This window comes from Aquarana catesbeiana, linkage group LG12 (genome assembly GCF_042186555.1).
Source record: "Aquarana catesbeiana isolate 2022-GZ linkage group LG12, ASM4218655v1, whole genome shotgun sequence".
Taxonomy (NCBI): Eukaryota; Metazoa; Chordata; class Amphibia; order Anura; family Ranidae; genus Aquarana; species Aquarana catesbeiana.
In genome coordinates, this window is record NC_133335.1 from 220,431,562 (window position 1) to 220,450,204 (window position 18,643).

At 44.9% G+C, this 18,643-nt stretch overlaps 1 protein-coding gene across 1 annotated transcript in view; it reads right to left on the reverse strand.

The window, feature by feature from the left end:
- ASPSCR1 (ASPSCR1 tether for SLC2A4, UBX domain containing) overlaps positions 1-18,643 on the reverse strand; it is a 110,739-nt gene that overhangs the window by 12,256 nt on the left and 79,840 nt on the right. Inside the window, exon 13 of the mRNA XM_073606711.1 lies at positions 10,056-10,107. Coding sequence (XP_073462812.1) covers positions 10,056-10,107 — 52 coding nt within the window. The remainder of the gene's footprint in view (positions 1-10,055; positions 10,108-18,643) is intronic.

Sequence of the window (18,643 nt, forward strand, 5' to 3'; positions counted from 1 at the left end):
TGAGCCCTTTATAGTACAAAAAGAACAGATAATCGCTACTATAAGGGGTTTATTTATACTGTGACACAGTGAAATTATTAATATATATTACTTAGATCATAAATATAATAATAAAAATATACCCAGAAGTGAGATATATGGGCATTTTAACTAGGAGTCAAACATGAAGCTATATGAAGAGTGGACGGTAGATATAAATCTTTTATATTAGAGTATTAGAGTAGAACTAAAAACTGAGAGACTTTTTTTTTTCATGAATATAATCATTTTAAATATAATGCACAATACAGTAAAACCTTGGATTGCGAGCATAATTTGTTCCAGAAACATGCTTGTAATCCAAAGCACTTGTGTTTTAAAGCCGATTTCCCCATAAGAAATAATGGAAACTCAAATGATTTGTTCCACAACCATTTATTCATAAGTCCTTCAGTTTAAAGTCCATATAAAAAGATTATAGCAATGTGATCAGGTTGTGTAACCATAAAATGTCCATCCACAAATGGAAGCCTCCACAACGGGATTAGAAGCAAATCCTGCAGGAGCTCCAGAGTATAAAAGAGAAGAGAGGCGCCTCCAAGTGTAGCAATATGGGGGGTAAAGCGGTCCACAGAGACCATCCACCGCACCGCCGGCTCTCACGGCTGTCAGTCTGCAATCGTGACCAAGAAGACCACCCTGCAGTAGAGCAATTGAACTGCTCGTGGAGCGCAACGTGGAAGGGACGACTTTGATGGCGGTAGATAGGATGGTCTATGTGGACTGTTTTACCCCGGATGCCTGCATACTTAGATGTGCCTGTTTTAATCATCAACCTTGCGAATTGCTAAATGTTGCAATTTCATTAAATGTAACCATATTTCTACACTTAGGCCTCTTTAGTACGGACTGTCCGTTCAGGTCCGCCTGTCAGTTTTTTAGACGGACCTGAACGGACACTCCATGGAGGCCTATGGAGCGTCGGATGTCAGCGGTGACATGTCCGCTGACATCCGACCCGCTCCGATCCGAAAAAGTGTAACGGAGGAAAACCCTACTTTTCCTTCCCTTTTCGGATCGGATGACGACGGACTCTACGGTCCGTCATCATCCGATCCCCCATAGGGGAGAGCGGCGCTCTGACAGGTCCGTCGCTGCACAATGTGCAGCGACGGACCTGTCATCTTCCTGCTGAAGCAAGCGGATGTTCACGGGGCGGATCATCACTGATCCGCCCCGTGTGAAAGAGCCCTTAGAGGCGCCTCTCTTCTCTTTTATACTCAGTTGTGACGTGATGCTACTTGTATATCAAGACATTGCTTGTATATCAAGTCAAAATTTATTAAAAAATGTTGCTTGTTTTGCAAAACGCTCTCAAACCAAGTTACTCTCAAACCAAGTTACTCTCAAACCAAGGTTTTACTGTACTGGCAAAAGTTTACTTTTTAAAGTCCGGCGCACCTGGCGGACAAAGTCAGTCGGAAAGTGTGCTGGACCAAGTATGCCAGAAAGTCCGATCGTGTGTATGCGGCATTAGTATCAACAGGCAGCCGCCGCTCCATTCGCACATAGTGCCAGAGGCGCAGTGGCGGCAGAGGACTGCGTCTGTGTCCCGACTCCCGAATGAGTGGAAGCAAGCAAACATTCATTGATGGGCACTGGTAGGCTGCATTAGTGGGTGCTGGTAGGCTGCATTGATGGGCATTGTAATGCCTTCTATTACCTCCAGTCTATCAGCCTCCAACCTTCTCTGGGTTCAGATGCTGATCTTCCCTGCACACAGTCTTTAAAGTGATATTTTTTTTTAAACAACAAACATGTTATACTTACCTGCTCTGTGTAATGGTTTTGCACAGAGCAGCTCTGATTCTTCTCTTCTGGGGTCCTCCACCAACGCTTCTGGTTCCCCCTGCCTTCAGAGTGCCCCTATAGTAAGCTGCAAAGTATAGTATAGAGTGCCCCTATAGCAAGGTAAAAAAAAAACTTCTGACTTTCGAATCACTCACTATTTCCTGCCCAGGACTACATGTCCCATGAGGCATTGCTCCTCACACATTCACATTTTCACTTACTGACATATATGGATGGTGTAATGAGCTGTATGTGTGCTGCACTGTATTTCCTGATATGTAAACAAATATTGCATTCTGTATGCAGGCCAACTAATCGGCTGGCTGATTCATCGATTATGAAAATAGTTGACTATTCATAAATCGATTAGTTGTTGATTAATCGATTAGTTGTTTCGGCCCTAGTTTAGGGTATGAGACGAGGTTCCATATACTTATGAAACATGAACAGCAGGTAGCAGATCAGGATCAGATGGCTTGAGGTGTCCAAAAGTTATTGTAGGCAGGCAGGAGGAATGGAGCAAAGATCGGAGTTTTAGGTGGCTCTTTGCAAGCAGAAGCAGCTGTGGTAAGATGCTTCCTTGTGACAGTCTGGTGGAAAAATAAAAAAGAGCATGCATGCAAGACTCCATCGGTGGATGAGGTCAGTGATGAGCCTTACAGATTTAGCCCCTTCTATGGTGGAAACTAGCAAGAAACAGAACATTTTCAAGGCACCCAATGCTTGGGAAGACTCTTGGAAGTCAAGGTAGCAGCATTACTTTGCTGGGGAAAAAATGTATTGTATGTGTACACACTATTACTATACTGGCACTACAGGCAGCCAAGTTAAAGGATAGGTTCACCTTTTGGAGCATGTTCCAGTACAGAACAACCCCCCAATCCCCTTGTGACAGCAGCTGGAGGTTCTTCTCCCCTGCAGCCGCTGTCACATTTAAAATCGACGCAGCTGTGCAGGGCTCCGCCCACACAGCCGCATTGTTCATGCACTGAGATCAGCGATTGAATAAACTACATTGCCACAGCTCCAGAGGGACTTGTAGTTTCAATGGGCTGCTAGTGTGCCGATCAACACGCTCGCAATCCATTTACACATCCTACAGCTCTGAAACTGACAGAGCTCTAGGCAGTGTCTGCAGGAGCCCGACACTGTGCCTGTGATCCACTGAAAGCAGGTGCAATGCTCTACAGGCCCCTGAAAAAATATGTGAATTTTTTTTTTTTTTTTTACAAAGGTGAGCTTTTAATATTCAGCAAAAGAAAACCGCAAGCAGCTTGTATAGAAAGGGAGAGATTACTGAGAATGCCAATATTGAGGAGTTCTGGGGATTAGGATTGTTATGCCCTGTACACACGATCGGACATTGATCGGACATTCCGATGACAAAATCCGTCAGATTTTTTTCCGACGGATTTTGGGCCAAACTTGTCTTGCATACACACGGTCGCACAAAGTTGTCGGAAAATCCGATCATTCTGAACGCGGTGACGTAATAAACACGTACGTCGGGACTATAAACGGGGCAGTAGCCAATAGCTTTAGTCTCTTCATTTATTCTGAGCATGCATGGCACTTCGTGCGTCGGATATGTATACACACGATGGGAATTTAAACGATTGGATTTTGTTGTCGGAAAATTTTATATCCTGCTCTCAAACTTTGTGTGTCGGAAATTCCAACGGAGAAAGTCCGATGGAGCCCACACACGATCGAAATTTCCGACAACACAATCCGATCGCACTTTTTCCGTCAGAAAATCCGACCGTGTGTACAGGGAATTAGAGTACTGTAGTCCAGCAGGGGAGACTTCAGGCAAGGCTGGCCAGGGCCAGTGCTACCACTAGGCAAATTAGACAGCTGCCTAGGGCGCCCAGCCACTGGTATTTCTACTCTCTTTTCTCTGCAGCAAGCAACTAAGTCTAATGCCGCGTACACACGAGCGGACTTTCGGGCATACTTGGTCCGGCAGACCAGAGTCTGCCGGACAATCCGCCCGTCTGTAGGCTCCGGCGGACTTTTTCCCAATAGCCCGCCGGACCTAGATTTGAAACATGTTTTAAATCTTTCTGTCGGACTCAGTTTCTGGCGGAAAGTCCGCTCGTCTGTGTGCTGGTCCGACGGAAAGCCCGCTCGTCTGTATGCTGGTCCAACGGACCAGATACAACGCAAGGGCAGGGTATTGCATTTCGCGCTCGCTGCAATAGGAAAAACAAATTTTCTTATTGCGACGAGCGCGGGGCATACCAGGCCCTTAGGTCTGGTATGGATTTTAAAGGGAAGCCCCTACGCCGAAAAACGGCTTTGGGTCCCCCCTAAAATCCATACCAGACCCCGATCCGAGCACGCAGCCCGGCCGGTCAGGAAGGGGGCTGGGGACGAGCGAGCAGGCCCCCCCCCCCTGAACCATACCAGGCCGCATGCCCTCAACATGGGGGGGTGGGTGCTTTGGGGGAGGGGGGCGCCCTGCGGGGCCCCCCCCACCCCAAAGCACCTTGTCCCCATGTTGATGAGGACAAGGGCCTCTTCCCGACAACCCTGGCTGTTGGGGGGAGGGGGCGCGTTTTTTTCGGCGTAGGGGCTTCCCTTTAAAATCCATACTAGACCTAAGGGCCTGGTATGACCCGCGACGGGGCTCGCAAGGTGTCAATCTCGCTGATAAAAGCGACAAGATTGACATCCTTTTCTAGTCCCGGCGCACCTGAGTCACGTTGAAAATGAACGGACTTGTCCGTGTGTGGGCAAGTCCATTCATTCTGAAAGTCTGCCGTAACTCCGGCGAAAGTCCGTCGGAAAGACGGGCGGACTTAGCCCGCCGGTAAGTCCGGTCGTGTGTGGGCAAGTCCATCCGTTTTAAAGTCCGGCGCACCTGGCGGACAAAGTCAGTCGGAAAGTGTGCTGGACCAAGTATGCCAGAAAGTCCGATCGTGTGTATGCGGCATTAGTATCAACAGGCAGCCGCCGCTCCATTCGCACATAGTGCCAGAGGCGCAGTGGCGGCAGAGGACTGCGTCTGTGTCCCGACTCCCGAATGAGTGGAAGCAAGCAAACATTCATTGATGGGCACTGGTAGGCTGCATTAGTGGGTGCTGGTAGGCTGCATTGATGGGCGCTGGTGAGGCTGCATTTGATGGGCGTTGGTGAAGCTGCATTTGATGGGCGCTGGTGAGGCTGCATTTGATGGGCGCTGGTGAGGCTGCATTTGATGGGCGCTGGTGAGGCTGCATTTGATGGGTGCTTCATTAAAAAGGTGGGGTATACATGGGCAGGGCAAAGAGGGTGGAGCCAGGGCGGCAAAATTAGGTTTTACCTAGGGTGTCAAGAATCCTTGCACCAGCCCTGAGGCTGGCAATACTGCCTAGGATTTCAGTACAGCAAAAGCAGCTTTCTACAGACAGGGCGCTTGTTGGACTTCTAGTAGGATCAACTGATATTTTTCTGTACATGCAAAGTTTTTAAATAGAGAACATGGGAAATGCACAGTAAAGTGTATGTACTATATAGTATATTTTCTTTGCTCGCACACACACTTTAAACATCTTATGCGTCACTCCTGTTTCCTACGTGACAGCGGCCTGTCTACGGCCAATCTATGCCTGCTACAAAACCTTCTACAAGTAGAACAATTCTCATTTATTTTAATTGTATATTTAGGCGATTTAGTGGAAGCATATTTAAAAAAGAAAAAACTGTATTACTAGCTCTAATTAATTTTTATACTTAAACTTCACATCTATTTCAGCCCCTGTGGTTCTCAAACACTAGCGGGGATGTTCAAAGCTTAGACTTGTGGTTAATTCTGCATTGGATTTGTGTGTTCGGCACTGCTGTCTTAATAAATAAGCGCTCGCGTCTGTCTGCCCGCTGTCGCAGCAGAGTTTTTGTAGTTGGTCACAAGTGATTTTACATAAACAATTCTAGACGGTAATTAACTTGCTGGCGTGTCTCACAGATGAAGTTTAAACTGCTGGTACAGAACCCCAGTGTGGTCCCCAAGCACATGGTGAACACATGTAGAGGCCCCACATGACAAACACACTTTGAAGTGTCTGTGTGAACGAGCCCTGAAACACCTTGGTGTCTCGCTTAAAAAGGTGCTCTCTGCTCCGACAGGGGAAATTCTACATTGCAAATGCATTGGAGACATGGAGCAAGATTTAACATAAGGTACTTCACATGTGGCAACGGGTGAGGAAAGCAGTAAGGTGGCATGGGGAGCTGAGCTGCTGAGAAGACAATCTCATTGATTCTGTAGCTACAGAGGGGCTCTTGTTTAACCGCTTCCTAAATATATGAAAATAAGTGTGTGTCCATAGCATGGTCATGGGCCATAACAGTGGAATTAATTTATCTTCTGAATATGGCTGCCTCATTAACAGAACTTATATAGCATTCATTCTCACCTTCTAAACCCCTGGTGCCCAAGCTGTGGCCCTGGGGCTGCATGTGGCTCTTTGGAACTTTTTTTGGGGCCCTTGTAGACACAAATGTGATTGTCCCTATTGCTGTTATAGCAGTGATTTATAGTAGTTGCACGGTCTCCAATCTAGGATTGTCCCCTGAAGCATGTCACCAGTCTCCAATCATCTCTTGTATTATGTCCACAGTCTCTGACCATCTCCTGCACCATGTCCACAGTCTCTGACCATCTCCTGTACCATGTCCACAGTCTCTGACCATCTCCTGTACCAAGTCCACAGTCTCTGATCATCTCCTGTACCATGTCCACAGTCTCTGATCATCTCCTGAACCATGTCCACAGTCTCTGACCATCTCCTCTACCAGGTCCACAGTCTCTGACCATCTCCTCTACCAGGTCCACAGTCTCCGACCATCTCCTCTACCAGGTCCACAGTCTCCGACCATCTCCTCTACCAGGTCCACAGTCTCCGACCATCTCCTCTACCAGGTCCACAGTCTCCGACCATCTCCTCTACTAGGTCCACAGTCTCTGACCATCTCCTCTACCAGGTCCACAGTCTGTGACCATCTCCTCTACCAGGTCCACAGTCTCTGACCATCACCTCTACCAGGTCCACAGTCTCTGACCATCTCCTCTACCAGGTCCACAGTCTCTGACCATCTCCTCTACCAGGTCCACAGTCTCTGACCATCTCCTCTACCAGGTCCACAGTCTCTGACCATCTCCTCTACCAGGTCCACAGTCTCTGACCATCTCCTCTACCAGGTCCACAGTCTCTGACCATCTCCTCTACCAGGTCCACAGTCTCTGACCATCTCCTCTACCAGGTCCACAGTCTCTGACCATCTCGTCTACCAGGTCCACAGTCACAGACCATCTCCTGTACCATGCCCACAGCCTCTGACCATCTCCTGTACCATGTCCACAGTCTCTGACCATCTCTTGTATTATGTCCACAGTCTCTGACTTTTATGTGTGGTGATGTAAGCGGCCATGGTTGAGGACCTCCAAATCAAGAACGCTGACCATTACTGTTCTAAACAGCCCTCAATATGAACCTTGAAAAAGCAGTGGATGGTATGAGCCCTGTACAAGATGTGCCCTCTTCCCAAGCCCACTAAAGCCTTAATAACACTCACTGGATCAAGAGAGGTACACTTCACAACACAGAATCATGTGACTAGAGTTGTTGGTTCCCTCTAGAAGCCTGATTGCTTGCTTGCTACAAAGGATCATGGGAAAAATTATACATACATACATTTGGGTGACCACTTGAGTGGAGACTCTGGTGTATTTAATACATTTCCAAAAGATGCCCCCCCCCCCCTTTTTATCCTTTACAGTTTCTAACTGACCCAATCCACCCAACAGTTGCACACTGGCAGGCTGAAGGGTTACAATATAGATATGATATCTGTGGCTAATACAGCCATTCTCATGTGTTATAAACTGCCTTTACTCCATGTTGTGAGATAAATGACAAAAGCCTCTTGTGATACATTAAAAAATCTAGTGAGTTATTTTTATTGAACAATTCATCAGTCTTGTAAAGCTTCGTATTTTTTCACCTTAATGCATCCTATGCATTAAGGTGAAAAAACACCTTGCACTCTCCGGCCCCCCGAGCCCCTGTTTTACTTACCTGAGCCCCGAATCTCCGTGGGCGCGATCCCGCGTTGCTTTCCCCCAGCTCCTGTGGGCTCTTGGTTGGACGATTGATAGCAGCGCAGCCATTGGCTCCCGCTGCTGTCAATCAAATCAATGAGGCAGCGCGCCAGGGAGTGGGGCCGAATGATACACTATGGCCGCCGACTGTATCACACGGGAGCATGCCCGCAAGCTAACCCCCTTGGGAGAGGGCTTCCCAAAGGGGGGTTAGCTCTTGCGGGGAGGAGCCGAGACAGCCGCCGAGGGACCCCAGAAGATGAGGATCGGGGCCACTCTGTGCAAAACAAACTGCACAGTGGAGGCAAGTATGACATATTTATTTTTTTTAAAACGAACCTATACAACCCCTTTAAAGTGAAACTAGAGAAAAAAAAAAAAAGTAAACAGGCAGGCTCTTTATTGCAGAATAATAAGTCATGCAATGTCTCTTCTGCAAAAAAGTACACTTACCTGCCTGTTTGCAATCCCCTGTAGAATGTACACTGAGCTGCAGTGTACAGGGAATTGCAAGAGGTTGATACCAGGTCGAATTTAGGTACTTACACTGCTTGTATTTAAAAAAATATCTTTCATGATGCATTAATGCATAAAGAGCTGCAATAATTTATGTCATTTATAACTACCCAGAGTTCAGCTTTAAAGTGGTTGTAAACCCCATTCATGAAATTTGACCTAGGCACATTTATCCGTAGTGTTTACTTGTCTCTCTCCAAAGCTCTAAGTGCCGTTTCTTTCTGGTGCTCCATTCTTCTGTTATCAGCACTTCTGTCAAGCTCTCCAACACACAAGATAACAGTAGCTGAAAATTTGTGTCGGGGAGGGAGCTTAGAGGTAGATTAGCAGAGAGCTTGTCTATTCATAATACCGCTCTGCAGGTTCCTTTGTTCCTCTGCGGAGGGCATGTGGAGGGGGGGGGGGGGGTACCATTCCTCCAATCAGCTCTCACACAGTGTAAGTGCAGCTCTCCACCCACTGCTGAAAGAGGAAGAAAGATTTCTAAAATGATCTGCACTTTTCAAAGAGTGTAGAAAAGGGAGTACAGCAGATATACATGTAAAACTCATGTGGGAGGATTTGTTTCATCTCCGTGTAGCATCTGAGGCTGTTCACTTCACTGGGTATAGGAGAGGGTTTACAACCACTTTGGGGGTTAATTCCACCTTTAGAACTACATTACATCCATATTTAGGGCATAACATTGCTACAAGAGGATCTCCCCCCAAAAGGCCCCCTCTGAAAGGGGGTGGGTGCTCTTCTTCCCTGCAGCAGCTGTTATGCCGCGTACACACGACCAGTTTTGCTGTCGGAATAAAACTCCGAAGGTTTCTCCGACGGAATTCCATTCAAGCGGTCTTGCCTTCACACGGTCAAACCAAAGTCCAACCAAAGTCCAACCGTCCAGAACACGGTGACGTACAACACTTACGACGGGACTAGAAAAAGGAAGTTCAATAGCCAGTAGCTTCCGTCTCGTACTTGCTTCAGAGCATGCGTCGTTTTTGGTCCTTCGGAACAGCATACAGACGATCGGTTTTCCCGACAGGAATTGGTTCCGTCTGAAATATTTATGTTCCATTTCTAGGATCGTCAGAATTTTCGAAAAAAAAAAAAAAAAGTCCGATGAGGCCTACACACGATCGGAATAGACGATGAAAAGCTCCCGTCTGACTTTTTCTGTCGGACATTCCGCTCGTGTGTACGCGGCTTTAAAATCGGTACGGCTGCACAGCCATGTCAATCATTCACAAAGATGCCATCGCAGCAGAAGGACTTAATAATTCTCAATGGTATACAAGTGTGGGAATTACCGCAACCGTAGTCCATCAACACTTCCTCCATCTCTCTGAAAGTCCACACCTCGGTACGGACATAGAGCTGGAGGAGGAGTCTGCAGGAGATTTGCACTGATCGTGGATGCAATGCTTTGCATGGTCATTTGCAAAAAATAAATAATTGCACATTTTTTCCTGCAAAAAATATGTGGATTTCTGATTATTTATTTGCTAAGGGTGGACTTACCCTATAAAAGTTTGGTTATTTACAGAAAAGCCTGTACATAAATGCAAAACATTTTCCTCGAAGGTCTGAAAACCTACAATGTTTTAGTAGAATAGGAATCATCTATTCGTCTACTTACCCCTTTGCTCCAGTGACCCAAAATGAACAACAGTAGCTGGAAAAAGGTGTGCCTGAGGGTGAGAGGACATATACATTTATATCACGCATAACCACGCATTTTACTTTAAAACAGAAATTTTTTTCACCTTTTCTAGCTGTAACGTTTTAGCTGTGAAATCATTTTCTCAGTCATGTATTAATAACGGTACCTCCATTCCCCCCTTTCCATGAATCTGTGTACCCCCAGCATATTTTTTGAGGGCCTCTGCCTGTAGGTACCAGTCATATGCAGGGCAGATAAAGACTGCCATAGCCAATGCACACAGGGTCATTATTCTCTGCATTTATAGCACCGTATTGTAGAAAACTGTAGATACTAGGGTTGCACCGATACTAGTATCGGTATCAATACTGAGTATTTGCACAAGTATTGGTACTTGTGCAAATGCACCGATACCTGAAACTGATACTTTCAGGCTCGGTTCATTGAGCTGTCAGTGGGGTCTCCCCAGTGTTAAAGAAGTCTGGTAATTGGAGCTGTCAAAAAAAAAAAAAAGCAGCCGGCAATGTTTATTAACAACATTGCTCAGCCCTGAAACACTAAAATAAAAAGAAACATTGTTTTTTTTTGTATCTTTCTGTTTCTTCATCTGCAGATCAAAGGGATGAACAAATGTTCCTCTGTTTAACCCCTTATTAACCCTTAATTTACTCCCTATTCTCCTCCATTTAATTATTATTTTCCTGCTTTTTTTTTTTTTTGTTCACGTCTATTTTATAAACCATAAACAATTAAAACTTTTTTTTTTGTTTGCTTTGTTAGTAAATATTTTACACATATATATTAACATATAATTTACACATTTCACATTGAAAAAGTGCTAAATTTAAAAAAAATCAATTTATTTCATTTGCAAATAACTTTTCAATGCTTTGTACCATTGCTGACAGCTGAAGTTAAAACAAAACAGTTGTGGTAGGTATCGGTAATTGCTATCGGTACTCATTAAAAAAATAGTATCGGTGCATCCCTAGTAGATACAGAATCAAAAAATTAAGTGACAGAATTTTAAGTTACTCATTTTTTATTTTTGAGGTTGTGAAGTACAATAATGCCGCCCACCAATTTTTTTTTCTTCTGTGGTCTTGAAGCCATGTGACCCCCAACTGCCTCTGATTTATTTCTGATTTTTATACAGTTACAGTCAAATCTATGTAAAAATTTGTAGACATTTGTCCTGGCATTTTGGCAGGCGCGCTTTTCCGGAGGTGTAGTAAGCGTTTTTAGCTGCAGGAAAAAGCAGGGACGGTTCAAACAGAATTCCTGGCTACATAGATTATTCACAGTATATGAAATGGAAGAAAAATCGTCCACTACTTTTTTTCTTGACAAAACACATATTTAACCACTTCAATACCGGGCACTTCCCCAACTTCCTGCCCAAGCCAATTTTCAGCGCTGTTACTTTTTAAATGACGATTGCGTGGTCATGCTACACTGTACAAATTTTGTATAAACAAAATTTGTATCATTTGGTCCCCACAAATATTTTGGTGATCACCTCTGCAGTTTTTATTTTATGCTAAACAAATAAAAAAAAAAAAAATAAAAAAAGTTTTCGTTTCTGTTATAAAATTTTGTAAATAAGTAAGTTTTCTCCTTCACTGATGGGCACCGATGAGGCTGCACTGACTAGCACTGATAAGGCGGCACCGATGAGGTGGCACTGACGATGGGCAGTGATATGCAGCACTGATGAGCATTGATAGGTGGCACTGATGGGCACTCATAGGTGGCACTGGTGGGCACTGATAGGCGACACTGATGGGCACTGAAAGGCGACACTGATGGGCACTGAAAGGCTGCACTGATGGGCACTGAAAGGCTGCACTGATGGGCACTGAAAGGCTGCACTGATGGGCACTGAAAGGCTGCACTGATGGGCACTGAAAGGCTGCACTGATGGGTACTTATGATGGGTAACTCCCCTTCCCCTCATCTAACAGTGCTGGTTCTTGGTAATTGGCCAGTTATGCAACCAGGCTGTCACATGGGAGTGGGGAGAGGGTCCAAAAATCTGTGCAGGTTTTTAAGTGGAGACTTGGAGCTTACACACAGAGCTACGTTTCCTTGCTTCCAACAGATCAACAGGAGTGTAAAAGCAAGAAGAGTGCGTGCAAATGGGGAAGGCAGGGGCTAAGTCCCGGTTCACACTTGTGCAATGCGGGAAACCCTGCGATTCAGTGCCGGCTCCCGCATCGCACCTGAATCTCACACTGGTTCACAATGACAGCTGCAAATCGCTGGAGGTGACAATGTACAGTTAATGACACCTCCAGATCCGTCAGCAGATCGCAGTGCGAACTGTCAAATGGTGCAGGAATCGGATCGCATAGGTGTGAACACCTATGTGATCCTATTTCAGTGCGGACCAAAAAAAGGGTCCTGCATCATTTGGTGTGAATGCGATTTCATTTAATTCAAATTGCACAGACATCACATGTGATTTGTACAGCATTGTGATGCAAATCACATGCCATGTCTGTGTACACACAAGTGTGAACCCAGCTTAAGTGAAACTGCTCCTATGCCCTGCACAAGCAGAGCGCAGGTTCTCTTTATATTCCAATAGTTTTTATTGAAATAACAAGATTTTGTATTGTAAATTATATCAATAGAATAGTTTAAACAAATGCCCAAGTCATTGCAAGTACAGAAATATACTTCCTTCAAAAGGCCAACAGAGATAATATTTCTTACCGTTAGGTAGGAAGAGCTCAGCTTTGAATACTCTCTTGAAACAAAGTTCTAACAAAGTTAACAGTAATAATAATGAGGTAGTGATCATTAGCAAAAGAACTGAAAAAGTCATGCTTGGTCCACTAGGGATCAGCTGCAAAGCAGTCTTGTTGTGGAAATTTTTATAAGATATATTTAATATGTATTGTCACAGTGTCTCCCAGTGTTAGTTCTCCTGCAGCCCACTCTAAGGAGCGGACTGGGGCAGACTGATGCTGGTACTGATGCTGGTACTGATGCTGGTTGAGACCCGTTTTGGTAGTGGAAAGCTTCTTGAGGATGCAAAGAAGTGTTTGCAGAGTGGGGATATGTCCGCCAACGAAGGGCCCCTGTGCAATGCACTGACGATCGTCTGGGGGGGATGTGTTCACTCTGCAAAGACATTATCGTTTATGGGGGATGTGCGCTCGTGTCTCCCGTGTGTCTGATCAACATGTAGGGAGGCTATGGCGTGTTCCTGCAGATAATCTCCCATCCTCAGGAATGGTAGAATAATCTGGGTATGCATTGTTCTCTGAACAGTGCAGAATAAGGATTCACGCCAATGGTGAAAACGGCAGTCTTTGAATTGTTATGGTCGGGGACAGCGTCCATGATTTCAAGGCCAACTATTTGGCTTCCTTTGTCTATATAGTTGATGATGGCTTACAGGTACAGGGGGCGGGAAATCATACACACTGCCCCTGCCCAGACACGCCCATAGACTCCCATAGTCATTGTTCATTGGTTGAGATTTGTATAACTCTCCTTGTTTGAAGAAATGCCTTTGCTTGATTGGCTGATTGTGAAACCATCAAACTCTATTGTTAATTACTCTAAATAAACAGAACACAGGCTCGAGAGGGACAGCCGAGCTGTGAAGCGAAGGATGTAAGGATGGTGATCATGTCTGTTTACAAGGGAAGATACGGGAAACAGGGGTTTACTAGGATGCATTATACCAAGAAGCTGAAAGGGCGCTCTATTAGCGCAGGAGACATGGATTACGTGCCGCGTATAGTGGAATTTGACAGTCTCAATTAACAAAATATGATAGCAGGTTCTCCTTAAAGCTGAACTTACACTGAGCTTAACCTTAAGGCCTCTTTCACATGAACGATCCGTTCAGGTCCGCCTGTCAGTTTTTTAGGCGGACCTGAACGGACCCTCCATAGACCTCTATGGAGCATCGGATGTCAGCGGTGACATGTCTGCTGACATCCGACCCGCTCCGATCCGAAAAAGTGTAATGGAGGAAAAACCTACTTTTTCATCCGTTTTCGGATCGGATGACGACGGACTCTACGGTCCGTCATCATCCGATCCCCCATAGGGGAGAGCGGCACTCTGACAGGTCCGTCGCTGCACAGTGTGCAGCGACGGACCTGTCATCTGCCTGCTCAGTGGGGATCCACGGAGCGATCCCTGCTGAGCAAGCGGATGTTCACGGGGTGGATCATCACGGATCCGTGTGAAAGGACCCAAAGTGATTGTAAGGGTTTGTTTTGTTTTTTTGTTTTCTTTAAATTACAAACATATCATACTTACCTCCACTGTGCAGCTTGTTTTGCACAGAGTGGCCCCGAACCTCGTATTCTGGGGTCCCCTGGCGGCTCCTCCCCACATCAGATAACCCCCTAGGCGAAGCGCTCTCCCGAGGGGGTTACCTTGGGGGCGTGCTCCCGAGTCCAGCATTCCGCGTCCATAGCCGCCGAATGTATGACTCGGCCCGCCCCCCCCGGCGCCCACATCATTGGATTTGATTGACAGCAGTGGGAGCCAATGGCTGCGCTGCTAACAATCTATCCAATCAAGAGCCAAGATTCCCGGGCAGAGAGACAGCGTGTCCCTGCCGGGTCAAGTTCCAGGTCTCAGATAAGTAAAACGAAGGGGGCTGGGGGGGGGGGGGTCACTGCCAGGTGTTTTTTCACCTTAATGCATAGGATGCATTAAGGTGAAAAAACATAAAGGTTTACAACCCCTTTAAACTGAACCATCTTAATTTATTACTGTAATGCAATTAGGGTGCAAATAAAGTAAATAAATATACTTCTCTTTTATTATTTTTTCCAGCTAACAAGTACTGCAAGAGTAAAAATACCCTGTGCTGGCAGCACATATGAGAGTCGGACCACTGCTCTCACACATTGCAGCAGGCCAGCTCTGCAACGTTCCAACACGCCGCTCCTGATCACTGCTTCAATCAACATTCTTGCTCAAGGCACTGTTGACTAGAGGACCTTGGCAGATCACTGGGGAGCCAGGCTGCTGCGTTCTATCTTATAGTCATGGTCAGACTCTCCCATGTGCTGCATCACAGTAATAAATCAAGAGGGCTCAACTGGACTTTAGGCTTCCTAAATGCAGAGACTCATTATGTGAAGGCAATCAGAGCAGCAATTTAGAAGACTGAGAAATCCCTGTTGCTGTTGGTTATTTAATTATTCTCATTGCCTTCTAAAGACATAAATGTGATGGCATAGGGACGGGTATATTCCATGGCCTGGCTGTGGTTAATCCAGGCAAACAGTGAAAGTGAGGGACAATGTAATACGAAGAGGACACCTGTTATTTTCCCATCACTGCTACACATATCATTACAAAGTCATATAATTCCTACTCTTCAAATTGCACCGTTCCTTTCTCTCCCCTCTAAGTGCGGATCAGGCTGTCAAGCTCTAAAAATCTATTTGAGTGCTTTGATATTTTTATGACTCATTTAGAGTGGACTTGTCACTTGAAAACATCTTCTGTTACATAAAATTGTGTTCAGATTACAGTAAAAAAAAATATTATTAAATATTATTTTTTTAAACTGGCTTCTACCTAAAACCAAGTCTAACTGGCTAAGGGCCCTTTTGCAAATAGACACTAAGGCCCAGTTTTAATATGTATAACCGCATGCATTTATGTGGATTTTTGCTCATCCGTTATGCAAAGATCACAGAACTGTTTGATACCTGCATTTTGGGCTTACCCTTCATTTCAACGGACCCACTTTTTTTTTTCCCTAATATAAAAAAAGGCATGTTATACTTACCTGCTGTGTGCAATTGTACAGAGCAACCCTGATCCTCCGCCGCTCTCTGGGCTCCTCCTCTTCTGCATGTACCACCATAGGAAGCCACCTTCTATGGTGGCACAAGTGCGGGCTCTCAAATGACAAAAGAATACCTGTGCACTCCCTATGTAAATAAATCTACATTTGCAGTGTCAATAGAAATGGATTGGTTATACCCAATTTGAACATAAAGTATAGATAAGACTAAAATAAAATGCAAAACAAACAAAGCGGTTGCTGCAACACCTAATGTGTTCCCACAGTGTAGTGATCAAATTATATAGATAAAGTTTTGTAGCCTTGAAGTATCACAATAATCTTCGTAGCAATCATAAACCAAGGTACTAAAACAAATATAGACACATTCGTTTACATAAAAAAACAGAAATGAGAAATTATGTATAAGTGATATAGTCCATAATAACATATATATTTAGGTACTATATCCTCAAATGTGTCAAAAAATAGTCCACTTCCTCCGAGTATTTAAATACACCTTGAAGTCAAAACTCCATAGAGGATATGATGATCCTCAGATCACAGCAATCTCCTTCCTCCTCCGTCAGCTACTCAATTCATGGGGTTCTTGTCCCTTTAAGGTGCCAATATTGCACACATTAGAATGTTAGGACAAAGCAAAACAACCCCCCATAGTGTAGTATTAAAAGCATTACAATTTATTTGTTAAAATAACTCGTACATCAATCAAGAGTTAAAACCACATTTATATCATTCATATACAGTAATACCTTGGATTACAAGCATTATTTGTTCCAGAAACATGCTTGTAATCCAAAGCACTCGAAAATCAAAGCGAGTTTCCCCATTAGAAATAATGGAAACTCAGATGATTCGTTCCACAACCACTGCTGGTGCATGCAGTACTGTATGTGGCCAGAGGTGCGGGGGCGCTGGAGACACTCAGGAACTGTTGACACTTTAGGGTGCTCCGGCACACGTTACGCCTGCCCCACCTAGCTGGGAGCGTCTCAGAGCATCTCCGAGTTCTCCAGTGCCCCCGGACCTCTGGCCACATAAGGTAATACATGCACCAGCGGCTTGAGTCCTGCTCGTCTTGTGAGACGGTGCTCACTACACAAGTCAAGATTTAAAAAAAATATAGCTCATCTTGCGAAACGCTTGTATACCGCGTTACTCGCAAACCGAGGTATCACTGTACTCCGCATCTGTCAATCTATTGCATCACTTCCGGTCCAGGATGCCCTACTACGCGTTACGTCACACCATGTAACTTCATCAGGGGACTCCCGCTGCTGCCAAGAGCCAATCAGGAGTGAGAGTCCCCGAAGAGCCGAGGCTCTCATGGACATCGCTGGATCTAGAGGGGGCCCAGGTAAGTATTAAGTGGGGGCTGGAGGGGATGATGCACACAGAAGGTTTTTTACCTTCATGCACAGAATGCATGAAGGTAAAAAAAACTTGTACTTTTTGAACCATTTTAACCTCTTCGGCTCCGGAAGGTTTACCCCTCCTTCATGACCAGGCCATTTTTTGCGATACAGCACTGCGTTATTTTAACTGACAATTGCATGGGCGTGTGACGCTGTACCCAAAAAAATGTATGTCCTTTTTTCCCACAAATAGAGCTTTCATTTGGTGGTATTTGATCACCTCTGCATTTTTTAATTTTTTGTTCTATAAACAAAAAAAAAAACACAACAATTTTGAGAAAAAAAATAAAAAAATAATATTTTTTGCATTTTGCTATAAAACACATCCAATTAAAAAAATGTAAATAATGCAATTTCTAAATCAATTTAGGCCAATATGTATTCTGCTACATATTTTTCGTAAAAAAAAATTCCCAATAAGCGTATATTGATTGGTTTGCACAAAAATTATAACGTCTACAAACTACAGTGGAACCTTGGATTACGAGCATAATCCGTTCCAGCTTGTAATCCAAAGCACTCGCATATCAAATCGAGTTTCCCCATAGAAGTCAATGGAAAACGAAAATAATTTGTTCCACATTGACTTCTATTGCATGCAATACCACATGGGGCCAGAGGTGGGGGGGCGCCGGAGAGACTCGGAAAAATACTCGGAGAGCACTCGGATGCACTAGAAAACCCTCGGAAAGGTTCAGAAACACCCGGGAACTGAGTATTTCCGAGTGGTTCAGAGTATTTCCGAGTGGCTCCGAATGGCTCTGAGTGTCACCGCGCCCGCGCACCTCTGGCCAAATTTGGGAATGCACACCGCAGATGAAAGAGGGTTTCTGATCAAGAAAACTGTGGAGGGTGTGCCACATCCCAAATATACCAGGAAAGAGGAGAAGGGTTCAATCATTGTTGATCACTATGCATTTACATTTTATAGATATTACATTTTCTGTGAAAATCCCTGATGAAGGAGACAGCATCCATCTCTGAAACGCGTCGGGTTCAGGAAGTTATATCTTTCTTTGCATCTTTTGTATACACTATCCACGATCATGTGCAATATTTTATATATGTTTTTCAATAATTGTTTCATACTTTTCTATTACTCCTCTTCGTTTTTGAGGTAGTGCCCTAAAAGTCCCAACTCTAGGGGGTTCTCCTCTTTCTCTGCACGCCGCAGAAGCTTGAATCCTATTTGTTTTGCGAGGCAACACTCCCAAACCGAGTCAGGATTAACCGCTTCAGCCCCGGAAGAATTTACCCCCTTCCTGACTAGAGCGTTTTTTGCGATTCGGCACTGCGTCGCTTTAACTGACAATTGCGTGGTAGTGCGACGTGGCTCCCAAACAAAATTGACGTCT